Source organism: Leguminivora glycinivorella, chromosome 26, assembly GCF_023078275.1.
Source record: "Leguminivora glycinivorella isolate SPB_JAAS2020 chromosome 26, LegGlyc_1.1, whole genome shotgun sequence".
Classification (NCBI taxonomy): Eukaryota; Metazoa; Arthropoda; class Insecta; order Lepidoptera; family Tortricidae; genus Leguminivora; species Leguminivora glycinivorella.
This window is the reverse complement of record NC_062996.1, coordinates 11254683-11281750: the sequence shown is the minus strand read 5'-3', so window position 1 is coordinate 11281750 and position 27068 is coordinate 11254683. Positions and strand designations below refer to the sequence as shown.

Here is a 27068-nt window from a genome sequence, read left to right as displayed (position 1 = left end):
ATGTGTATGTGAAAGTACCTTTCTTGCCGGGTTTCTCGCTGGGCCCGTTGCACTTGACATCGCTCTGCCTTTTCTTGTCGAAGCGCGCGAAGTGCCGCGTCTGGCTCGGCGGCGTTGTGTTTTGGTTGCTTTGCTGAAACGAAACATATTCCCGGTTATGTATATATGAGAGATTTCAAAAAAGTTTGAATAAATAAATATTGAGGACACCTTACACAGATCAACTTAGCCCCAAACTAAGCAAAGCTTGTACTATGAGCTATGGGTGCTAAGCGACGATATACATACTTAAAATAGATAAATACATACTTATATACATAGAAAACATCCATGACTCAGAAACAAATATCTATGCTCATCACACAAATAAATGCCCTTACCGGGATTCGAACCCAGGACCGCGGCTTAGCAGGCAGGGTCACTACCAACTAAGTCAGACCGATCGTCAAATAGTAATAATCACGTTGGAGAAAAAGGGAGGCATACAGACCTATGATCACATATCTATGATAAACATCTGATAGTGGACTATCGGCCTAAAGATATATTATGTTTCCCCTCGCCCCGCGCCACCCTCTAAATATATAGTTGTTGACCTATGACAGACGGATATAAGACATGTGCAAAAACGGTTATGTGCCTCCTGGAATAGTTGTGGACCCCGGCCCACCCTGCTTGCAGTGCCCGACTCCCGGAGGTTTTTTTTTTATGGGATAGGAGGCAAACGAGCAGACAGGTCGCCTGATGGTAAGCGATCACCGCCGCCCATGGACACCCGAAACACCAGAGGTGTTGGAGGTGCGTTGCCGGCCTTTAAGATGGGTGTACGCTCTTTTCTTGAAGATTTGAAGGTCGTGTCGGTCCGGAAATACCGCAGGCGACAATTCATTCCACAGTTTAGCTGTGCGGGGCAGGAAGTTTCTGGAGAAACGCACAGTTGAGGACTGCCAGCCATCTAAATGATGGCGATGGAAATGTTGTCGCGTAGGGCGATGGCGGAAAGAAGCGGTAGGGATTAATCCGAACAATTCAAGGTTAGTGTATGTTTTTGGCCTGATACTCGTCACGCCCACCGCTCCCTATTTTGTCGGTGTTTTGTCGCGAGTCGGCGGACCCGCAACAACCTAACGGCCTAGCCACGACAATGGTCTAAGGCGGCGAGCGGGGCGGCTGGGCTGCGCGGGAAACGCGCGCGGGCGCTAGCCATGCCACGTACTTTTAGAAGCGGCGGCAGGGCCTAAGAGCGGCCAGAACGTTTTCATATTTAAAAACATGTTTTTTACTGTCGAATATGACTCTAAAGTGCATAGAATGCTTTAATTAGTCAATTACGTCTTGTACAAGAGAATATGTGTGATGACTAAGTACATGGAATTTATTTTATGGCTAGTTAAATGATACTTAATATAAATAAACACTTAGAAAAAAATGAAGATTAAATACGAATAAATACTATACAAAAATATGTTTGAAAACATTATTACATACTACATACGCGAAAGTACAATTCAATTTTCATTAGATAAAGGTTTCGGGGTTCAAGACGCTCATAATAAAAACAAAATATTTTGTTTCGCGCGGAATCGCTAGCCCCATCTAGCCGCCTAGGCCGGTCGCGCCGCTGTAATGTCGTGGCGGTGCGGGCGCGGCGCGCTACAGTAGTTCTCGTCGCGCGCCGCCCCGCGCGCCGCTGCCGCGGGTAGGCCCGTAAAAACCCGCGCGCGATTTCGAACAGCGGCAAGGTCGTGGCATGCCTCGCGCGCGCTGCGTTTTTGTTTTTGTGACTTACCGCTTGCCGCTGCCGCAAGACGCCTTAGACCATTGTCGTGGCTAGGCCGTAAAGCGATTAATCGCGCGAGTGGGCAGTGTGTGACCGGAGAGGGCAACATCGCGGCAGCGCGAGGGGCATAGTGTGGCCGAGATATGACAGATTTTCTTTTTATTTCGCTCCTTCTTGCTTGAAGACTTTGAATAACCTAACCACAAAATTTAAATTTTGAAAAAACCCCCGACCGCGACCTAGTGGACCGATTTTCATGAAACATGGCTAAGAACACTCCCGACTAACTCAGCTTTCAGATAAAAAAAACTAAATCAAAATCGGTTCATCCGTTCGAGAGCTACGATGCCACAGACAGACACACACACAGACAGACAGACAAACAGACAGACAGACAGACAGACATACACACAGACAGACACGTCAAACTTATAACACCCCTTCGTTTGTGCGTCGGGGGTTAAAGAGACTGACCTTTTCCTCCTGGTTCTTGTTCCGCAGCACGTGAAGCCGCCGCAGCATCAGCGGCACCAGCATCGCGTTTATATCCCTGCAACAACAACATCCACTTATACTCCGGCATGGACACATTGTCAGTACAAATAGGTGGTAAAATGTAGCCGCGAATTTACTTATAGAAAATTGCTCGCTAGGGCCCCGTATGAACCCTCCCCATATTTCGCAAAACGATGAAATAGGCAACAACGGTTGTCTATTGTTTGCCCGACAGTCATTTAACATAATATTCATATGCCCGAATTTAACTTGCCTGAATTTCATTTGCCCGAATGATTTGTTTACCATAAAAATTGTATGACATACTGGTTGTTTATCCGAACATTACCTTCCATAATCATACAATGCCATACTATTTGTTAGCCATATTATTAAGTGCAATAATATGGTTTAATATAATATTCAAACGCCATAAGCAATTATTGCCATATTAATTATTGCCCATATTATTACCTAACCTACTTTCTGATAGCAGTTTCATTTTCCAGGGGGTCACAGTTCTAACCTAACCTAACCTACTTTTCAAGCAGTTTCATTTTCCAGGGGGTCACAGTTCTAACCTAACCTAACCTACTTTCTGATAGCAGTTTTATTTTTCAGGTGGTCACAGTTCTAACCTAACCTAACCTACTCTCTGATAGCAGATTCATTCTTATCCCATTCTTTTTAGTACTTCTAGTAGTGTCGTCTCTGTGATAATTACGCATTTCGATGATTCTGCCAAATCACATTATGGAAATTGACTTTTCGGGTCGCTAATTTGGATGACAAATGATGGTATGGAATGTGGTAATTACTGATTTCGATGATTCTGACAAATGACATTATGGAAACTGACTTCATGGGAAACAAAGTTTCTGGCACTTGATTAATATAGTAAACAATGATTATGGCATAAGATGTTATGAGAAACAATATTATGATTGTTGAATAGGGTGGCAAATAAAATTATGGCAAATGAAATTCTGGCAAATGGGGGTATCCCGGCAACAACCAATCAACCAGTTGGGCCAGTTGCATCAACCACATTTGACAGACACATCAGCGTCACGCAGACGTCTATGGAACTTCCCATACAATACAATTTCACGAACGCTTTAATGGTGACAGACGGTTTGGTGCAACCGGCCCATAGCCTGGCACCGCGAAATCGTCAATAGAAACAGGCGGTGTTCGCGAGCACAGCGCCATCTAGCGGGCCTCCCAAGAAGAGGACGAGTTCCACACACGGCCGCGCGGGGGCGCGGCGACAGCCTCTCCCACTTTACCATCCTCTACGACACGGCACACAAGCCGCTCTCGCGATTTTTTGCAATTTTATATAGAATCGCCATACATTTTTTTTTTATGGAATAGGCAGCAAACGAGCAGACGAGCCGCCTGATGGTAAGCAGTCATCGCCGCCCATGGACATAAGCAACATCAGGGGAGCCACTTATGCGTTGCCGACCTTTGAGAACCCTAAATACCTGCTTCTTGAAGAACCCCATGTCATAGCGCAAGGGAAACACCTCAGAAGGTAGCTCATTCCACAACTTGCACGTTCTGGGCAAAAACGAGCGGGAGGCCCGTTTGTTCTTGGTTTGCTACGTGTCGAGAAAGTGAGGATGAACTTTGTTTCTTTGGCGGGAGGTGCGGTGATAAAAGCGCGACGGTGGCACCAAGTCAAAGAGTTCATCAGAACATTCCCCGTTATACAGACAGTAGAACAAGCACAGAGAGCCAACATCTCTCCGAAGGCTAAGAGGATCTAAACCGGCTGTGAGATCGAGATCGCCAACAATACGAATTGCCCGACGTTGGATAGAGTCAAGTGGAAGAAGTTGGTATTTCGGTGCTCCAGACCAGAGATGAGAACAGTACTCCATATGCGGTCGAACCTGTGCTTTGTATAGCAAAAGCCGGTGACCCGATGTGAAGCACTGTTTCGCTCTGTTGAGCACCCCGAGCTTCTTAGAGGCCAGTTTGGCTTTGAGTTCCAAATGACCCCGAAACTGGACCTCCTTCGTAATGTCGACACCGAGTATCCCGATACTCTTAGAGATAGTAAGAGGAATGTTCTGGAATTTAGGCGCTATGTCGAATAGGGTTTTCTTTGCGGAAAACGCGCAAACTTGTGTCTTACTGGGGTTAAACTCAACGAGGTTACGTTTACCCCACATCTCAAATAATTGTTAAAATTCATTAACACGTTCACTGCGTTACGGGGGTTTTTGAACCCCGTACACTGTCATCAATCAGTGCGGGTGAGAAAAATCGTGTTCACTCCGCTGGTGCGGAAGCTGTATTTTGGTCATTTTTACAACTACGAAAATGACAAATATACATTTGGATTTCTGTTCAAAAGTATTATTTATTGATATATTAATTATATACGGGGTCTCAGGAACCCCGTACCGACCAGGGGACAAAAAATACCTTCTAGTGCGATACGGGTCTCTGTGAACCCCGTAAAAGGATTTGCTGACCCGTACAGGGTTGTGGGCACAGGTATCGCTAGTGCAGTGCTTACTGAAATACTTGTTATCGGCAAATTAAAAATGAAGCGCTCGAACCACACGTTAGAACTACTACCTATATTCCAAAAACAAAGGTTATCCCACACAATAAACGTCAAAATCACCACAAATTGACATCTAATTAAATATATGTTTTTAATATGTAAAAACGGTGGTGGTTTATCTTATTTTATGTATCTTTGTTACTTAATTATATTAACTACTTTCACAAAAATACAAGAGTGCGAAGTATCATATTTTTGATGTGTAATTTTTTTATTAATACAGAATATACATCGATATTTTTATTTCCCATCACTACTAATTTATCGACCTTAATACATTACATGCGTTACGGGGTGTACTAACCCCCGTATTTTTTCAATTTTAGTGCGATACGGGGATAATATAACCCCGTATTTTCTTTTCTATATAATTATGTGAGTTTTTATCGTATCCACGTGCGGGGATAATGAGACGTAGAAAATTTCATACTCTTACAGTTAGTCGAAAAAAATATTGGAAAATCGAATATTTCAGGAACTTACAGCACTTTTAACAGACTTAGGCGTACGGGGCACTTTTATACCCGTAACGCACTACGGTGTAAACTATTACGGGGCGGATTGGGCCTCGTAACGCACTAGATTTTGGGTTAAGGTTTTGGCTTGCCGCAGCGAACGTGTTAATTAAGTAAAATAAAATCATTTCGTAAAATCAAAAATAAGAAGAGTCATTGAAGAGTACCTGCCTGCTGTTCCTGCCATACCTATCAGTCGCCAACGCCCCAACAGGCGGTAAAATGTACGCGTGAATTAATCCCCTATAGAAACTTTCTCGCTAAGGCCCCTTAGGCTGCCTGTCCACTGGAGCGGAGCGAGACGGCGGAGCGGTGGCCAATAGAATATCATAAGAGCGGAGAATAGAATATTCTATTGGTGGATTTTTGTCTCGCTCACAGCTCCACTGTCTCGCTCCGCTCCAGTGGACAGACAGCCTTAGATCCGTTTGGTGCAAAAATCGCTGATTATTGATGAGAAAATATGAAAAAAATCAGAAAATTAGAACTTTATAAAGACTTTCTAGGAAAATTTGAACTTGATAGGTTCAGTAGCTTTTGAGAAAAATACGGAAAACTACGGAACCCTACACTGAGCGTGGCCCGACACGCTCTTGACCGGTTTTTTCTTCTAATTATCTGGTGGTTAATTTCGTGCACTTGTAACATGGCAAACCTGCATGTTGCAGTCGCCGCGCGCACTGGCCGCTAAGAAGAAAAAGTACGGCCATATCACGCGTCTTTTGTTTTTTTGAACAAAATTTTCTCTGCCGGGGAAGGCTCATATACATTTCAAGTGCTAATTATTTCATTGCATTTAAAACTTGTGAAGAAATACTTCTATTGTAAAAACAGTGTGTTTGTGTTGGGCTGCCTCTTATGCAGGTACTTATAATTGTATAATATGTGTAAATAGTTAAGTTTATTCGTTTAATGTTGAAACCTAATCCAAGTCTTATTGTACGTCACTGTTTCGCGAAAGCGAATAAGGCCTGGGCTAGGTTCCGACTGCAGACCTAAGCACGCACGATTGTTGCAGCCCTTTCTTCTACTTTAAAATTTAAGAAGAACTTTGCTGAACATCGCTGCTTATACTACTCAGCGCTGGAACATCTTCAGCTTGGTTTCTGTACAACTCGCGCAGTGGCACCTGCGGACAGACCACGTATACGGCTAGACGAAGACCAGCAGAAGGAACGTTGAGGCCAGTGACGATCTTTTACTACCTACTCGCGTACTGACAGACATCTCTTAATTTATTGTATATATTTTTAATTATATTGTTATTTACTTATAGAACCTTTGTTTTATTTCTCCGCTGACTAGCCGGCTACAAACTGCATAAAATATTTTATATTTAGGAAAATACTCTATTGCGAGACTGCAGTGCAGGGTAGCTAGGGGAAGAAAGGGGGAGAACCTTATAATTTTACCTTGTTATAAAAGGGTAGGTTTGTTTGAAAATCTTTAATATCCAAAACGCAATAACACAGCCAAAAAACAGTTAATTTATAGTACCAATGGTTACCAACACAAATATTATAAAGTTATATTATACAATGCCTTCAAAGTACCTATATTATGGCTTCAATATCAAAACGAAACTGATGTCTTCGTCATATTAAATTCTAAAGTTTGCACTGTTCTCGGCTGTTTCAGGTGCTCCGTCTAATAATAGTCCCCCCCGCCTCTCGCCTGGGCCGACTCGGGCATCAGCTCCATCAAGGCGTTGACGAGGCTGGCCACCCTCTCCGGGGTGAAGTAGCCCTTGAGTGAGCCCAGGATCTTCGAGCCGTTGAAAAAGCCGGCCCTGTCCTCGTATTCCTCGTACTGCGGCGCCGCCATCACGGCCACCAGTACACTCAGGAGCAACAACGTTTTGAAGTACATTGCTGTTATCTTCAGTGGCGTGAAAATACGAAGAGTTGAAAAATATTGGTTTATATAATAGAGTATTTTGTTGTTAAATAGTGCGTGAAATTATTTTTTATAAATATCTTGTTTAATAAAAGATTAATTTCACAGTTGATATACGTTCTTGTTTTATATTATGGATTTGTTATAGTTTAAATTAAATAATGTTAGAGGTATAAAGGTGCTGTTAGACGCAACACAATATCCAAACAATTTACGTACCATTGCTGCGTTTGCTCCATATTTAGTTGGTGCGCATTGGACAAACGCGGCAATGGTAATAATATGTAGATTGCTGGCAATTGTATTGCCCGTGTAAACACCGTAATAGTCTAATCTGGGTATTTTTTTTAATGAGATAGGAGGCTCCGTGTCGTGACGGGTTAAGAAGTTCACCACCCCCTTTCTTCCCGTTGGTGTCGTAGAAGTCGACTGTGGGATATGGGTTAAATTGTGGCGTAGGCAACCTGTCACTGCAATGTCACAATTTGGATTTCTTTCAACCCCCTTTTGCCAAGAGTGGCACTGAAATTTGAGTAGTTCATGTGCTCTGCCTGCTCTATTTTTTTCAAAGTTGTCCCCCCCACTTTTTTGTAACATGGATATTTTTTTACGCGATTAATACTCAGAATCGCGAGGTCTTATGACCCTGATAGGAGAAAAAAAATGTCCCAAGATTTCCATACATTTTTTCGAACCTTCCATTCCGTTACCGCCATACAAAATGTATGAAAAAATGGTAACGGAATGGGAAAAAACCTTGGGACACTTTTATTCTCCTATTAGAATTGAAAGAGCTAGCGATTCTGAGTGGAAACCACATAAAAAATTCCAAATCCAAAACAAAAAGTGGGGCAAACTTAAAAAAAAAAATGGCCCGCCTACCCCTTTATGGGATACAGGCGTGATTATATGTACGAGTATGTACGAGGTGCGGTCCAAAAGTTTACGGCCTAACAAAGAAAGGGCTTACATATCTTTACAATTTTATTTTTATTTTTTAATATAGTCTTCCTCTGTCACAAAGCACTTTTCAAATCTCTTTAAAAGCTTCTCCATCACCTAATAAAAATAATAAAGATTTTTATCCTCAAAATCGGCCTAAACCGCACGGGTCACTTCGTCAACCGAAGATTTTTTTTTTCTACTTCAGTCTACCTAAAGTTTTTAGAACAAATAATAATCACTTGGGGTCACGTTTCGAATATAAGGTAGGTGCCGAATTTTTTTTTAAGACACATTTTGTCATAGCAACCTTGTAAAATGAAGCAGCGTGAACGGGGAAATTGTTGCGGAGATGCCTTTGTGCCTCTGCTAAGTTTTTAAAGACTATTCTGCATAATCTGCTATCGTAACTGGACAATAAATATTGCGTAGTACCTGCTATTTACCGTAGTCTACCCTTCTTTTATTTAAATCGTTAGAATTTCGTGACAACCCTAGAATACCGTAGCCTTTATCTTTTTTCGTGCATTTTGTGACCGAGGTTGTTCTAGGCGCCTTTTCACCATGACGTTGTCACTCCATTAATTTTCTTTTGTATAGAGTATCGTCTTACATAACCATGGTTTCATCTACAGTAGCAATTGCATTCATAAAACTCGTTACGCGGTGTCTATGCTGGTCTCAAGTTTCATGAACTCACGGTTTTTCACTCATCTCGCTGTAAGCACGATAAAAGTTTGGGCACTAACCTAGAACTAAACACCGTAAAAAAAGCCTACAGCCAACAGACACCTAAAGAAACTATACACCAAAAAAGTGGAATAAATGACGAACACAATGATATCCATACTTTTTTTAAACTCTTCCGCCATATTTGTCGGGCCGGAGACATTTGGACTGCACCTCGTAGATAGGAGGCAAACGTCAAACAGGCCGCTTGATGGTAAACGAGGGTGATCGTAACACCATAAGAACACCCGCGACACATTTTCATTAAAATTGACGCTTGTTTTGCTGAAAACGTGGTCGTGCCAGAGTATAATTCATATAAACCATTCATATAAGTCATTATTTAATGGATTCTATTTGTAATTGAAATCATTGTATTGAGGATCCACTACAAGAGATAGAATATTGATTTTTTACTTGAAATTGTACTGATACAATACATAATGACATGAATTTTTAATTAATTATTCTGTATTACATATTTGGTTCTATTGACATGGGTAATATAGTTCTACGACGGGGTGTTATAAGTTTGACGTGTCTGTCTTTCTGTCTGTGTGTGTGTGTGTGTGTGTGTGTGTGTGTCTGTCTGTGGCATCGTAGCTCTAGATTTAGTTCTTTTTCGTTTGAAAGCTGAGTTAGTCGGGAGTGTTCAAATATCAAATATTTATTTTGCATAAAACATGGTACACAAGGTGTTCTCAGCCATGTTTCATGAAAATCGATCCACTATGCGGCCGGGGGGTTCAAAATTTCAATTTTGTGGTTATTTACCCTACATGCCTTCATTATCAAAAGAAAACATGTAATACGACCGTGAAATTATCACTTTATCAAAACAAGTCACTTATAAAATCTGTAAAATAAGAATTTCATGCAATAAAATAATAGCCGCTCCACTCCTTATATAGACCTCGCGTTAAACACACAGAAATACTTTACATATCAAAAATAGCAATGAAATTGCAAGTATTTTTGCTGCTCTGTCTCCTAATATCTGCGATGTCAGCAGAAGATTTGGAAGAGAGGTCGGGGCTACCGTCAATGATAATAAAGGCTGTGCTGAAGCCATCGACGTTATGGGGCCTGGTGAAGGGTGTGGCGAGTACGTTCTCAAGTGCCTTCTCGCAATCGAGAGATGGTGAAGATTCTGATGAAGACGAATGGTAACTGAAGAAGCTTATTACTGAATGGAGAATTTGATTCATCGCAGCAGATAATATATCTATAGACATTTATTTCAAATTAATTGATTTGAAAATCCTAAAATTGTCTTCGGTTACCGCGATAGTTACTCATGAAATAAAACTATGGAAACCCACCCCGCCACCCGTTGACCACGAACGCTGTAAAGAGTTCGAAACGACGGGATGTATTTTAAACTCATTATACGCGATTTAATCCGTTTTCATAGTTTTATTTCTTGAAAATCCTATATTTTTTTTATTAAATTGTATTTAGTTTTTGTTTCATACGTCATTTTCGCATAACAGACTAATTTTATTAAAAGTTCCTCCCCAAGAACTAAAATGGTTAAGAATGGGCGAGAAGGCACTGAAGAAATATAATGTGACGACCTGGCTCAGTCGGTAGTGACCCTGCCTGCTAAGCCGCGGCACACCTCGGACACTAGCGATCAAATACATGAAAGAGGCGCGTTCCTAGCACACAGTCTAAGCTCGTGTAGGTGAACGTGTACCATGCTTGTATGAGTGAGATATGACAGGTCGACTGTTCGCGTTTGTGACAGGCGGTAACTGTGAGGTAACCGAGAAGGGGTGGGCGGTACTTTCAGCGGGGAGCGGGAGTGGCCATACTGGACGATCGTACTCTTTATTATACTGTGGCGATAGAGATAGATATCTATGAGCGTTTCGTTTTGTGAGCGTGTCGACCTGACTATGAGCGAGTATTTTCTATTTTTAAATTTGAAAAAAGACTTACTTGTTCGCCGCTTTACCGATTTACAATCAAAGCAAGGCGGTAAAAAGCAATGTTCAAGTGAAAGAAAAATATTTTTTTTGGCGGTATTAAAGCAGTGTTTGCTCAAACGAAAGGACAAAATTAAAAAAATAAAATATTTACTTTAATAATTTCTTTCATTGTTGAGTTTTTTTTTCAGTCGCCCCTCGTATTTAAGGTTAAGAACTCATCCGATGACTGCTTGCCATCAGGCGGGACGTATGGTTGTTTACAACCGGTGGCAATGTTCGACACAAAACAATACATACGATTGCATAAAATACTATTGTATATACCATGTAGAACAAATACGTACATTATGTAGAACAAGAAAACATAACGTTGTGAAATTACTATTTTATCTATACAAGACAATTGTTAAAATCTGTGACATAGTAATTTCACGCACTATCAAACATACAAGTCCAATAACTAAATATAAATTAACACTTTTCATATATAAAACTCGATACGTAAAATCCCTCCTCATTCCAACACCGTCCGGCCGCATAAGTGAAGCTACCATGAAATACGTGAAAGTTCTTCTGGTACTGTGCCTCATAGTTACTGTAATGGCGGCATCTGAGGAGTCTGAAGAAAAGAGTCTTTTGAAGTTCTTGGACCCTCTGAATATTGTTGGATGGATTAAGGATTTGTTCCAGAAATATATCGTGCCGCTTTTGGGTGGAGGTGGGGGGACTGAGGGGGCGTCAAAAGCTAACACTAAACCATCTAAAATGTAGAAATTTTTTTTTTTTGTTCCACATTGTTTTCAAGATTAATGTCAGGGGATACTGAAGGCAGTGACAATTTTGGCACAAAGTTTTTTGGATTATTTGTATGTACGAATTATGTATATATTGATCAGAAAACGAAAAGACAACGGTATTAACGTAAAATTTAATAAACGATTCAAAAACTTCAAACTATTTCTATGCTCATTATTATCATCCATCGAATCAACCCATTCCTACATAAGGAAAACGATACGCCTTAGTGCGTTTTCACATTATCCGATCCGATATCGGATGTCGGACCGATATCCCATACATTACAGGTGCCATCTTGGATTTTTTTCTATTGAAATCCTTCCGACATCCGATATCGGATCGGATAATGTGAAAACGGTCTTAGCCACATCACTACAAACTTCTTATTAAGAGGCAACTGGAGCCGAAATGCTAAAGTTGAAAGGAGCCCCCTCTCTAGTTGAGAATTTTAGTTTAATGTACTCGTGTTACTGACTAGATTTATTTGAAAATTGTGCGTAAGCTCTGACCCCACCAAATGCGAGTACCCTATGAGCTATCCGCGATAGAAACGAACATAAGGGACCATCCACACTCATGAGACGCATGTCTTGCGGCGCGCAAAGGACGTCTCCGCCACGCCGCCTGGAATTATTCCACTTACGTCACCTGCCAATTAGGTCAGAAAAAAATTTGTTCCATCTAGGTCATCTCTGACCTAATTGGATTCCAATGTGGACAAACAAAAAACTGACTTACCTGGAAACCAGTGTTGACAGCATGCTAACCTAACTGGACTCCAGTTATGACAGCAGGCTGACTTGACTGCACTCCAATAATGACAGCATGTTAACCTGACTCTACAGTTGGACTCTACAAATACAGTTTCGATCATTCCGTCCACCGGAATCACTTAGACTGATCCACCAGCTTATCCTGGTAAACTCAGTTCATCCGATTCCTAAGAATGTAATTCTCCTTCCTATACAAAATGTACTGAGGAGACGTTTTTTGAATTACATTCAGGCGGCGTGGCGGAGACGTCCGTTGCGCGCCACGAGACACGCGACGCCTAAGTGGGGACGCTGCCTTATGAGTGTGGATGGTCCCTAAGATCATAAATTAAATATAACAAGATCATACCATCCCATACATTAAAATGCGACCGCCTACGAACGCGCTTACACTCCACCACACATAGATGGCGCCACAAAAAAAAAGTCTTGTAGCTTTCGATTATACTTGTAGATGGCGTTAAGTGTCACTTTTGGCATAGATTTACGGCTCGGAATTGACACTTAATGCCAATTTACAAATAATCGGTGGCAACAAGGCATTTTTTTGTGGCGCCATCTATGTGTGGTGGAGTGTAAGCGCGTTCGTAGGCGGTCGCATTTTAATGTATGGGATGGTATGATCTTGTTATATTTAATTTATGCTAAGATAGTCGTTGCCGTGTAAATAAAGGAGACGCGATGATAGCGCGAGAGAGTAATGTTAATCGCTTTAGAATCGCGAGAGAGTAATGTTAATATATTATAAGATAAGCCACTATGTTACTAACCAATGGATCGTAGTAATCTGAATAAAGAATTCTTTTTTTTTTTTTTTTTTTTTTTTTTTTTTTTTTTTTTTTTTTTTATAGCCTATATTGTTTCCCACTGCTGGGCAAAGGCCTCCCCTGTTTTCCGCCACTCGTCACGGTTCTTTGCATGCTCCCGCCAATCGCCACAAAATGAGTCCAGGTCTTTCCGCCATCTCATTTTTGGCCTACCTCGGCCTCGGGTAAATTGAAATCGGGTAAAATAAAGAAATTATATTATTATTATAATTTAGTACTCGCTTTTGGTGGGACCAGTGCCTTAAGGACAACTCAATTGAAAGATATTGGGAAGAATATTTTAAAATCAAAGTGCCGGTCTCAACTGTTTCCTCCTCCAAAACTTAACCAATGCGAACATGAGAGTCTGAACGGAATAACAATGAAATAATCTGTGTCAGACTTCAGACTGTTTAGGTTTTTTGACTATGGCATAAATTAAATATAACAAGATCATACCATCCCATACATTAAAATGCGACCGCCTACGAACGCGCTTACACTCCACCACACATAGATGGCGCCACAAAAAAATGCCTTGTTGCCACCGATTATTTGTAGATTGGCATTAAGTGTCAATTCCGAGCCGTAAATCTATGTCAAAAGTGACACTTAACGCCATCTACAAGTATAATCGAAAGCTACAAGACTTTTTTTTTGTGGCGCCATCTATGTGTGGTGGAGTGTAAGCGCGTTCGTAGGCGGTCGCATTTTAATGTATGGGATGGTATGATCTTGTTATATTTAATTTATGACTATGGGCATTTTCAGAATTTGAGACCCCCCAATTAGCGTAAGTTGTTCAAAAATATTAACTCACTGTCAGTTTTGTGACAATAATTAAGCATAAAATTTCTATAAAATATTGTTCTTGTGTTAATTACATAAACTTTAAGCGATAATCTCTTAAACATTCAGAATGTGAAAAAAGTAAATTTTTAGACAGATTTTATGCTTAATTGTCGTCACAAAACTGACAGCGACTTAATTTTTGTTAACAACTTACGATAATTGGGGTGTCCCAAGTTCTGAAAATGCCCCAAAACGTTATCAATTTTTGAATATCATGCCCTTTTTAGCGGCATAATCAATTAAGCCGTTTTTGGATATCTTTGATAGGCTTTAGAAATAAAAGAATCAAAAGGTAAACTATAATAATAATGGGTTGAAAAAAAACGTTCAAAAACAAGGGAGGAAATAGTGGAGAGCGTATGTATGGAGAATTGATGCCTCCTGTTGCACCTTAATGGATATTATAGCTGGCGAATACAGTCTTCGTATATCTGACAAGTTGTGTTTGTCAGACTATATCAACGAATCTAAATATGAAATCGATTGAAAAGTAGTATTTGAACAGTTGGTTAAGTAAAATAACACGTTTTTATCAAACTGTTATTGTAAGAAATATATGAAAACGATGAATTTATTATACTTTTACTAGCTTTATATTGCGTCTTCGTCCGCGTAGAATAACGTAACGTAAAGTTTTAGGTAACTTTTCAAACTTTTTTTTTAAATTATAAATGGGCTTACTCTTGGCCACAGACTAGCCAAATGCAAAGACGTGGCCTACGATGGAGTGAGCTCGCCCAGAAGATGCCACCATGCGCCCAGATGATGGAAACTTTTTAAACTACTTTTTACTAGCTTTACCTGCGGCTTCGCTCGCGTTAGAAAGAGTAGCCTATGTCTTCTTCTTCTTGATTAGGGGCTATGTAAGGCTTCAGGGCGCCTTATGTATCACTGCGACCATTTCTGATCTATTGTGATCGCCACCTACTACAACTCTCCATCAAGTCCTACAAAGCCTATGTCACTTTCCATCGCTTCAATTATCTCCACTTAAAAAATCACGTCAATTCGTCGCTTCGTTTTGTCGTGAAAGGCGGACAAACAAACAGACACACACACTTTCCCATTTATTATATTAGTATGGATAACTACCCATGTCCGTACCGGGACTCAATCTATTTCCATGCTACATTTCATCTGAATAGATTTAGGCGTGAAAATGTTAAGAAACAATATACTTCTGTGAAGAGGTCACAAATCTGTGACAGTAATTTCATGCGCTATCAAACATACACTCTATAACTAAATAAATTATCTTTCACTCCACATAAACCTACGTCGCAAGCACTCTTCATTTCCATATCAACGCTCAAAGAAATAACTATGAAGTTCATAACGATTTTACTGTGTCTCATAGTTTCTACCTTAGCTGCACCTCAAGCAAAAACAGGTTTCTCATACAAAAATATATTACATTTTGGCAGTTCGGAACCAACAAGTACTGTGGACCCAAATGATCTTGACTTGGGGTCGATAGCAAATAGTTTGGACCCTCAAAATATATTGCATCTTGGCAATTTGGGACCACTGACTGTTGGGTTGGACTCTGTGCAACTATTGGAGGCATTGAAGGATATTTTGGACCCTCAGAAGTTATTGGATCTCATCAAGAGTGTGACTGATTATCTGCCAAAGGTGGGGAATAGTGACACGAATATATAAAATAAAGTTTTTTTGTATTGACAGTTATTTGATTTTTTTATTCATTAAGTTGTACCACATTTTTTTTTTGTTTCATTGCCATATTGAGTCAATCCGTGGCAAGAGTAACACGAGTCACGGTTTTATAGCATGTTCCATTTATTCACAACGCAAGTTCAATTGGTAATCTATCTCTAAATAAGTGTTACTCGCCCGATATATGCATATATCCTTTCATTTGCAGCTGTAGTTCAAATAAACACTCAATGAAGTCGTAACTCACGTAACTCACGTTACTTTTACGTGGATTCACCCAGAAATGTTTAGTAACACTGCTAGGTTTTGTAGAGGAGCTGGGGTCACGCAAAATAAGCACAATGGTTGTCGACTTGAGGAAAATGCTCACTAAAAGCAAAGAGGATCGAGTATTATAGAGAGTTACTGTCGAAGTAAAATGTGTAATCACAGTGCATAGACTGCCATCTCTCGACACAGGCTTAAAACTTTAAACCTCTGTTTTGACAATTTGGCCCATATTGTTAGCTTGATATGTGTTAAAATGTCAAATATTAATATTAGCGCCATCTAGCTGAGCGTACCCCAAAGGTGTAACGCCATCTAGGCCACCGTACCTATCATGATACACACCATACTTATTTCTTTATGGTTCCAAGGTACGTTTTATTCTTAGACTGTAGCTGTCTATGCGGAGTAGAAGCGCTGGTAGCCTAGCGGTAAGTACCTGCGACTTTCGTTCCGAAGGTCGCGGGTTCGAACCCCGGGTCGCACATTTTGTATTTGCCAGTCGCTTTTCGGTGAAGGAAAACATCGTAAGGCAACCGGACTAATTCCAATAAGGTCTAGTTTACCCTTCGGGTTGGAAGGTCAGATGGCAGTCACTTTCGTAAAAACTAGTGCCTACGCCAAACCTTGGGATTAGTTGTCAAAGCGGACCCCAGGCTCCCATGAGCCGTGGCAAATGCCGGGATAACGCAAGGAGGACGATGATGATGTCTATGCGGAGTTACATATGTGTTTGCTAAAAGCAAAGAGGATCGAGTATTATAGAGAGCTACTGTCAAAGTAAAATGTGTAATCAATAATCATAGTGCATAGACTGCCATCTCTCGACACAAGCTTAAAACTTTTAAACCTCAGTTTTGACAATTTGGCCCATATTCTTAGCTTGATATGTGTTAAAATGTCAAATACTAATATTAGCGCCATCTAGCTGAGCGTACCCCAAAGGTGTACTGCCATCTAGGCCACCGTACCTTTTTCTGTATGGTTTTGAGGTACGTTTTTTTCTTAGACTTTATCTGTCTATACGGAGTTACATATGTGTTTGCTATAAGTAAGTAAGTAGCAAGACTAATTGTAAAAGTATGTGTAGTCTATACATATAGTTTGCTTTTCTTCTTAGTACATCACCTTTTTGTTTTCTCTCTGCACCATTGTATTGAATCTCTGTTTGGCCCTATGGTTGACTGGTAGAGAATGCCTTTTGGCATTAAGTCCGCCATTTGTACATTTTTTTGTATTTTTGTGCAATAAATAAATAAATAAGTTATAAATTGAAATAGATATCATACACGAAAGAAAAAACGACAAGGCCCACTGGTGGCCGAGCCGGGAATCGAACCCGGGTCTTCAGCTTACGCGGCTAACGTCTTCACCACTAGACCACCCGCCCGCTACTAGTGGTGAAGACGTTAGCCGCGTAAGCTGAAGACCCGGGTTCGATTCCCGGCTCGGCCACCAGTGGGCCTTGTCATTTTTTCTTTCGTGTATGATATCTATTTCAATTTATAATTTATATATAGTAGTGTGACTACTTGAAAAAAAGTACAAATCAAAAAATATTCAATAAAATAATTTGATTTGTTCCCTAGTCGTAAATAAATAAGACTGACCTGAAGTTGGTGGCGATCTCCTGCACCTCCATGGCGGCGGCTAGTAGCCCGGTGGCGTAGCACTGCAGCGGCTCCGCGGAGCTGGTGGCCCAGCCCACCAGCCGGTGGATCAGCGCGTTGTCCTGTAACTAACACGGACCGACCTGAAGTTGGTGGCGATCTCCTGCACCTCCATGGCGGCGGCTAGTAGCCCGGTGGCGTAGCACTGCAGCGGCTCCGCGGAGCTGGTGGCCCAGCCCACCAGCCGGTGGATCAGCGCGTTGTCCTGTAACTAACACGGACCGACCTGAAGTTGGTGGCGATCTCCTGCACCTCCATGGCGGCGGCTAGTAGCCCGGTGGCGTAGCACTGCAGCGGCTCCGCGGAGCTGGTGGCCCAGCCCACCAGCCGGTGGATCAGCGCGTTGTCCTGTAACTAACACGGACCGACCTGAAGTTGGTGGCGATCTCCTGCACCTCCATGGCGGCGGCTAGTAGCCCGGTGGCGTAGCACTGCAGCGGCTCCGCGGAGCTGGTGGCCCAGCCCACCAGCCGGTGGATCAGCGCGTTGTCCTGTAACTAACACGGACCGACCTGAAGTTGGTGGCGATCTCCTGCACCTCCATGGCGGCGGCTAGTAGCCCGGTGGCGTAGCACTGCAGCGGCTCCGCGGAGCTGGTGGCCCAGCCCACCAGCCGGTGGATCAGCGCGTTGTCCTGTAACTAACACGGACCGACCTGAAGTTGGTGGCGATCTCCTGCACCTCCATGGCGGCGGCTAGTAGCCCGGTGGCGTAGCACTGCAGCGGCTCCGCGGAGCTGGTGGCCCAGCCCACCAGCCGGTGGATCAGCGCGTTGTCCTGTAACTAACACGGACCGACCTGAAGTTGGTGGCGATCTCCTGCACCTCCATGGCGGCGGCTAGTAGCCCGGTGGCGTAGCACTGCAGCGGCTCCGCGGAGCTGGTGGCCCAGCCCACCAGCCGGTGGATCAGCGCGTCGTTGTCCTGTAACATACACATACCTCCGCGTTAGAGTACGTAACTACGTAAGTTTTCACATTATCGGATCCGATATCGGATGTAGGACCGATATCCTAAATATTAAAGGCGCCATCTTTATATCAGTCGTCGACGACTATAGTCGACGGCTCATAGGCACTGGTCCCACCGCGAGCTAGTAAGCTATGAGCTATCGGCTATAAAAACAAACAAAAGTTAAGCACTCCCGTGCAAATAAAAGAGACGCGGCGATGTTTATAGTTACTCGCCCAGCGGTGAGCTATCAATGTCGCCGTGTCTCTTTTGTTTGCACGGGAGTGATTATCTTTTGTTCGTTTTTATAGCCGATAGCTCATAGCTTACTAGCTCGCGGTGGGACCAGTGCCTCAAGCATCGGGAGGTGCGAGGTATTGCCTCGCGACAGTGCTTGCTATGTGTGGACCTGAGTATTCTGGTTAATATATTTGTTTCTTGCACAGACCAACCCCTATAGACATCTATTACAAGACGACTCGCGGTCGCCAGCCTTCCTAGTATTTGCACTGATATAAGCGCGGGCGCTCGCCGTGCCCGATCAGTATCGACCAAGTAACAGACCCGAAAGCAGCGCGTGTTTTTCGCACAAAAAAATTGGAAAAGGGTATTTTGATGCCTTAAAGATGTCCACCTGTAGTGTGAAATGGTGTGAAAAGGTAACAAGAAGCTCAAATTTAAAAACAGACGGCATTACATTCCACAAATAAGTCATATTTACAATTTATTCAGAGCCGGCATAGGTCAACTTACATTGGCCACTTACGCGTCAGTAGAGGGACAGTCATACTTCTGTCCCTTTTCATCTGGCGCGACTGCCCGCCGTCCTTGAAACGGCCAATCACAGCGCGCTTAACACATTCCCCGCCCGCTCCTCGCACCCCAAACACTGGTGACTCGTATCGCGAACCAAACATACAAGACTGCCACTCTATAGGAGGTTCTCTGTGGTTTCTTGTGACTAATCGATTATCAGTCTATTATATTTTATCGGTTTTCAACAACAAAAAGGTTTTTAAAAATATAAAATTACTAATTAGTTTAGATTTACTCCAAACTAGGGTTGCAAATAGAAAATAAACCAAATGTTTTTTTTTTTTCAGAATTGTGAAAAAAAAACCGAGCACCATGGTTTTTTTTTCTAAATATGGTTTCTTTTCAGATGAACAAATAATTCGACAATAACGGGTTTTCGTGAATTGTAATGTGTTTCAATAACAATAACGTACATTTTAATTCGATTAACATTCAGTATACAAACGTTTATTGGGGAATCCCCGATGCTGCGTGTAGCGTGGAGAGGCGGTGGTGTTGCCAACAGAAAATAGTGATGACTACCAACTACATATTTCGTAAATGTTACTTTTATAAGACCAGAAATTAAAGTTATTTGATTAAATTCGTTTAATAGTTAACATTAAGTCTAAAAAACCGTATAAAAGTATTAACTGCTTTGCAAATTTTGAGATTTCGTATATTAGAAAAAAAACATACTCCAGAAAAAAAACTGTTTTTTTCATGTTTTTTTTTCAAGCCAGAAAAAAAACCGTTTTTTTGCAACCCTACTCCAATTTCAAAATCTTCCTCCACTGCACTCCGCCTACGCTTTCATAACGCGCATGTGTGGCCGAGCTTTAAGTGTTACCTGGAACACGACGCTCATCTCCAGGCCCGGCATCAGGTCCAGGGTAAGTCTGCAGGCGGCCACGTTGAGTTTGTGCACGTCTCGGCCCGTGATGTTCTGCCGCGAGTAGTACGTGTCTCGCACGTAGCTGGCACGTGTCTGCACGTAGCTGGCACGTAGTCTACGTTACCTGGAACACGACGCTCATCTCCAGGCCCGGCATCAGGTCCAGGGTAAGTCTGCAGGCGGCCACGTTGAGTTTGTGCACGTCTCGGCCCGTGATGTTCTGCCGCGAGTAGTACGTGTCTCGCACGTAGTCGTTGACTAGCTGCAACGTGATAGCAAAGAGGATTGAGTAAATAAAAAAAAAGTATACATATAGAGAATAAAAAGAGAAGAGAACGCTCTTTACTTTAGCTATAAGACCGTTAGACCGCCTGTTGTCTACTTAATTCAAGTTATGTGCTTATTTTTTTAACGTCATCCTGTTATATTGGTGAGCAATAAAGAATATTTGTATTGTATTGTAATTACTGTAAAAGTAAAATGTGTAGTGTGTAATGTGTAAATGTGTAGTGCATATACTGCCACCTTTTGAAACAGGATTGAAACTTATGAACCTCAAATTTGACAATAGGCGAGACGACAAAAAAAACGAATTAGTCCGTTAGTTATCAAAGAATTTTAGACACGTATTTTTTATTTTTTCTCGTAAACGAAAAATGACGACGGTACAGTGCGTTGAAGTTTAGCGTGACGTCACGCCTAGGTACTTTGATGCTCTGATCTTTGTATTTTTTCATTAATTAGAAATAGTGAAAAATATGTGTTCAGTATTTTTGGACGATCTAACTGACGGACTAAACAGAATGCTATTTTTTTTAATGTAATCGTCATCCCTATTTGGCCCATATACAATTTGGTTAAAATTATTAGCACCATCTAGCCGAGAATCAACTAAAGGTGTAGCGCCATCTAGTCGACCGTGCACTTTTCTTGATGGTTCCGAGGTACATTTTTTTCTTAGACTTTTTCTGTCTGTATAGAGTTATACATATGTCTTTGGTAATAGTTTATGTTATTGGATTGTGTTGAGACTTTGTTTTGGTATGACTTATTGTTGATATTGGTTTAGAAATAACATCACATGTCGCACAGAACTCTGATCAGTAAATGGCAAAACTATAACTAACTAGGTTTCAGCTTCATGGGCATAAAAATAATCACTATGTGAATTACTTAAGTTTTGAATTCTTTCAAAGTTGTGGAGATATTGTATTTTTATAAATTACTAACTTTTGCCCGCGGCCCCGCTCGCGTTATATTCGAAAATTGCAGAATGCTTCATACAAACTTCCACCTCTCATTTTAGGGAAGTGGGGGGATAGAACGAGACAAAAAATAGCCTATGTCACTCTCCACCCCTTCAACTATCTCCACTTAAAAAATCACGCCAATTCGTCGCTCCGTTTTGCCGTGAAGGACGGACAAACAAACAGACACACACTTTCCCATTTATTCCCATTAGACTTTTCGTTCGTCGCGACATCTATTAACAAGTAGCAGTACTGATAATTTACGCTAGTTGACGCGTGATTGTCGCTAGATGTCACTTAACTATGCCAATATAAATATCCCGCAAAATCAAAATCAAAATTTCTTATTATTATTATTATTTCGTTTTAGACAGGCAGCTGATGCTGGTACGTCTAAATCATAGTTTACTTTGCACGATTTCACTTCTTAGATAGTTTGTCTAGTCTAATTGATTAACACTGGCAGAGTTCACAACTTCAGGGTAATTCCATGTAACAGAGTAATGTAAGTGACCAATTTAAAGCCGCACCTTGGTCATGAAGGAGTCCTTCTTGAACATGACCTTGAGCGCGTGCCCGAGCGCGCACTCGGGGTCGGTGCGCGACGGGTGGCGCTCGTCGAACGGGTCCGGGTCCTTCTTCATGAAGTTCTCTGTCTCCGCTTCTATTATTTCTGCTATCCTGTAAAAGTTAAAGCTAAATTTAAAAACTGTGTCGCTAATAGATTATCTAGCACCTAACCACCCATGGCTTAGAGTTTTGATGTTCTCTATACCAAAGAGGATTGAGTATTATAGAGTTACTGTCGAAGTAAAATGTGTAATCACAGTGCATAGACTACCATCTCTTGACACAGGCTTAAAACTTTTGAACCTCAGTTTTGACAATTTGGACCATATTCTTAGCTTGATATGTGTTAAAATGTCAAATATTAATATTAGCGCCATCTAGCTGAGCGTACCCCAAAGGTGTAATGCCATCTAGCCCACCGTACCTTTTTCTGTATGGTACTGAGGTACGTTTTTTTCTTAGACTATCTGTTTATACGGAGTTACATATGACTTTGTCTATACATAGTACAGTGTGATGGCAGATCTGTGTCAGCTACAAGCCGATAATTGACAGGAAGCTGTGCTGGATCGGGATAAATGGCATGCTCTCGTTTTGGAGACCAAGATCCTTTTTGGATCACAGAGCCTAGTTAGTTAGTTAATAAGTCTACACATAGGACTTCAATTAATTTAAATAAGCCTACTTCAACAAAATAAATAATAGTAGCATTATACAGAATAGAAACTACCTAAAGAAGCTAAGTTTGACAGAAATTCAGGGACCAATAGTTTTGTCCTTATCTGTTTGGTGTTATTCCTTTTGTAGCTTTACAGGGTCGTTAAAAATGCAGTACCTGACCCTGTATGGACCCGGCTATGAAGTAGTTTGAACGTCATCATCGCCTAGCTCTCGATGTATATCATCGCTTAGAACCCATAGTACAAGCTTTGCTTAGTTTGGGGCTAAGTTGATCTGTGTAAGGTGTCCCCAATATTTATTTACTATTTATTTATTTTAGTCCACTTTTTAGCAATAATACTGCCTGTTGTTTTATCTCTTTTCAGCTGCTGTGTATAGTCACTATATGTGAGTGTGTTTAGTAAAATGTCCCACTTTGTCAGTTACTATTGATGAGGTGAGATTTACAATTTCAATTTATAGCAATCAACAAAGTGGGATGTTTTCCCGTGCACACTCACATATTGTTTCCTGTATTGAGGCATGAAATAAAGAGTATTTGTATTGGATACATGTCATTTTTGTGTTTCTGGGATGAGTCTGTGGTCATTATAGGAAAATGTACTATGTTGTTATTCTTGTGTAAATAATTTATGAATAAAATGGGAAATAATAGTTCATACTCATTCTCATACTTCAAGTATTAATATATTCATACCATAAAGAGGTGGTTAGATCTTCTGCAGAGTAAAATATAGGTACATAATTATGTATATTATATAAATTATGTAATTAATGGAAAATTCCAGATTTTAATTACACAACATGGTGATATCTTTAATCTCATCAACAAGTTTTAACATGTTAACTTGCAAAATAAATATACTTCAACACAAATAATGATTTCATATAGCTGAAATCTCTAGTTAACTAGAGATTTCAGCTATGCTGTGGTCATAGAACATATGGAACTCCATTTCAGTAATTTGGCGAACATGTGGCCAGTGGGAGCAGGGTACTTGTCTCCGCGACCAAAAATAACAATCCACACGTTGATTTCAGTTTACAATGTGCCAATTTTGACGTTTCTCCCAATAGTCTCCAAAAACGTCTTACCTCGTCAAAGTAGGTATAGGATCGTAGTTCGGCGTCGTGTGCTGCTCCTCCCATTGCTTCAGCAGCTCCGTGACCTCCTGGGCTGGCGCCGAATCCATTATTTTCCACAAAAAAGTATCTTATTCACAAAATTATTAATTTATAACCTTGCACACAACTGTCACGGACATGAAAAAATGAAAACACAATTTTTCACACTTCCTTGTATACGACGATTTTTGTAATCAATTTGTACATTATTTTATTTACAATTGTAAAAAATTATATATTATTTTACAAATAAATTCGTTTTATCGTTATAATCACAAACGCATTGTCTTTATACCGCGTACTCTTTTTTTTTTCATACTCGAATGACCCTGGAACTAGGGCATTCTGCCTCCATTAATCACCAAAATGTTTTTAACTGCGTAATTTCATGAATAGAGTCTTGCATCAGAAAAATCGGAAAAACGCTCCTAAAATGTCATTGTTTCCTAATGTTGCCAGGGAAAACTGAAAATCCTCAAATAAAATAAATTATTATAAATGTAAATATTTATATTTCAGCTGTTTCATTAAATGTCAATGGGAAAATAGTGCAAAACTAAAATAAGCAATATCTCTGCTGGAGCTGGAAGGATTTTATTTAACACTCATTACCCTCATTGGAACTGGTCATGCAATGCCACACAAACTCAGCTTTTAATAGGCTCTCATAGAAATTCAAACTTAATTTTGGACGTAGTGGATTTTTCAATTCAACTGAAACAGAATGATGTATCTAATGTACCTATTCAATTTTTTTTTTGTTAAAGCGTAAATAATAAATTAGTATTTAGTTTTATTTGCAGTATATTGTTTAAGATATCTTTCTGAGCTAATTGTACACCCTACGTAGTGGCTCCAGACGTTCGGTGTATGTGATAAATTGAAAGAGTTTATGCCAAATCAAATACCACCGAATACACATTACACACATCCACACGCTTTTCCGACATCGATGCTGACCACCGACGATATTCCTATAGGTATCGGTTTTCGTTTGCTCGGGTCTCGGGTATGAATATTGGCATATGTGGGTAATAACAATATTGCCTTGCTTCCTTGTAAAGACTAGCGTTTATTCACTCCGAATCGAGTCTTCCATACATTTACTATAAGTCATAAAGGCGGTTTCATAGTAAATGCAGAAGGCGAATATTGAGATTTGACACAGTATAAACTATAAAGAGTACTATCGTATGGTATCGTACTATGGATTTGACTAGGCGGGCCTAGCGGACGCCAGCCTTAAAAATAACTAACTTTTTGACGTGATAACGTCTAATAACTCGTTACTACGGGCTGCCTGCACGAAAAAGATGACGTCATTGTCCCGTTCCTCAAGGCCACCAAGCAAGAGCAAGTGGTTTGTGTATGGACGGTTGGGGTATAAGCAAAAGGGGCCTGATTTTAGGACTTAGAAAATTTTTGTTAAAAATTTTCATTTATTATTTTTGAGTGTTTATAATTTAAAAACATGAAAGATTGCATTAAAATAAGCATCTTTTATAGAATGAAGTTGCTTGAAAAACCTACTTATTTAGGAGTTAGAGCAGTACGAAGTTGCGAATTTTCCCATAGTATTTACTAAGGCGCCAGAGACTTAGAAAATTTACGATGATTTTTTTTTTACCAATATAAACCATGTTGGGATACCCCCATTTGCCAGAATTTCATTTGCCATAATTTTATTTGCCATCCTATTCAACAAACATAATATTGTTTCTCGTAACATCTTATGCCATAATCATTGTTTACTATATTAATCTAGTGCCAGAAACTTTGTTTCCCATAAAGTCAGTTTCCATAATGTCATTTGTCAGAATCATCGAAATCCGTAATTACCACATTCCATACCATCATTTGTCATACAAATTAGCGCCCAGAAAAGTCAATTTCCATAATGTGCTTTGGCAGAATCGAAAACTACTATAATAGGTACTAGAAAGACTAGAGAATGAAACTGCTATCAGAAAGTAGGTTAGGTTAGGTTAGAACTGTGACCCTCTGGAAAATGAAACTGCTATCAGAAAGTAGGTTAGGTTAGAACTGTGAACCTCTGGAAAAGGAAACTGCTTGAAAAGTAGGTTAGATTAGAACTGTGACCCCCCGGAAAATGAAAATACTATCAGACAGTAGTAGGTTAGGTTAGGTTAGAACTGCGACCCCCTGGAAAATGAAACTGCTATCAGAAAGTAGGTTAGGTTAGGTTAGAACTGTGACCCCCTGGAGAATGAAACTGCTGGAAAAGTAGGTTAGGTTAGGTTAGAACTGTGACCCCTGGAAAATGAAACTGCTATCAGAAAGTAGGTTAGGTTAGGTAATAATATGGGCAACAATTAATATGGCAATAATTGCTTATGGCGTTTGAATATTATATGAAACCATATTATTGCACTTAATAATGATTATGGAAGGTAATATTCGGATAAACAAGAGTATGTCATATGATTTTTATGGTAAACAAATCATTCGGGCAAATGAAATTCAGGCAAGTTAGATTCGGGCAAATGAATATTATGTTAAATGACTGTCGGGCAAACAATAGACAACCAACCTATATTAATAGTGATAAATCATATAGAACACGTTTAAATAAGGATGTTTTCTTATATAAACTTTTTCTTTTCCATGAATATTTACTGAGATATTAGGGTTCTAAGATTAGTAAATGGCACTAGCACTTTAATAAAATTAACGCGTGTCTCGCAAACGGTCTAGGATACAAAATGACGACTTTTATATAGGTATAGGATAGGTTCGTTAGGTATCTTACGTAGTATCTTCTTAGTAGTTTGTGGGTATCTTCAAACGGCCGAAGGCCAAACTACACAGAATAGGAGCCCCGCGTAAGGCTCCGCGCACACGGGCGACAAAGTTGCTCGGCAACTTTCGTATTTGTATGAAAAGTTGCGTCGCCTCGTGTGCGCACCTTCATACTAGCCCATAGACCGAGAGCGACGGAGACAAAACAGTTTTGTCGCCCGTGTGCGCGGAGTCTAAGCGGGGCTCCGTCGATATCGCTTTCTGTCTCTGGCGCCTTAGTAATGCTACGGGAAAATTTTGCAACTTTGCACCACTCTAACTCCT

General features: G+C 40.7%; 1 protein-coding gene across 1 annotated transcript in view; it reads right to left on the bottom strand.

Annotated features, from left to right (window-relative positions):
* The window catches only part of LOC125239755 (protein mahjong), an 85823-nt gene extending 61524 nt beyond the window's left edge, over window positions 1–24299 (bottom strand). The window contains exons 1-6 of the mRNA XM_048147425.1: window positions 23955–24299; window positions 22139–22289; window positions 20483–20620; window positions 18517–18641; window positions 2255–2330; window positions 19–133 (exon numbers count right to left, since the gene is read on the bottom strand). Of these exons, the coding sequence (XP_048003382.1) occupies window positions 19–133; window positions 2255–2330; window positions 18517–18641; window positions 20483–20620; window positions 22139–22289; window positions 23955–24052 (703 nt within the window). The 5' untranslated portion in view covers window positions 24053–24299. The remainder of the gene's footprint in view (window positions 1–18; window positions 134–2254; window positions 2331–18516; window positions 18642–20482; window positions 20621–22138; window positions 22290–23954) is intronic.
* Window positions 24300–27068: the final 2769 nt, after the last annotated feature.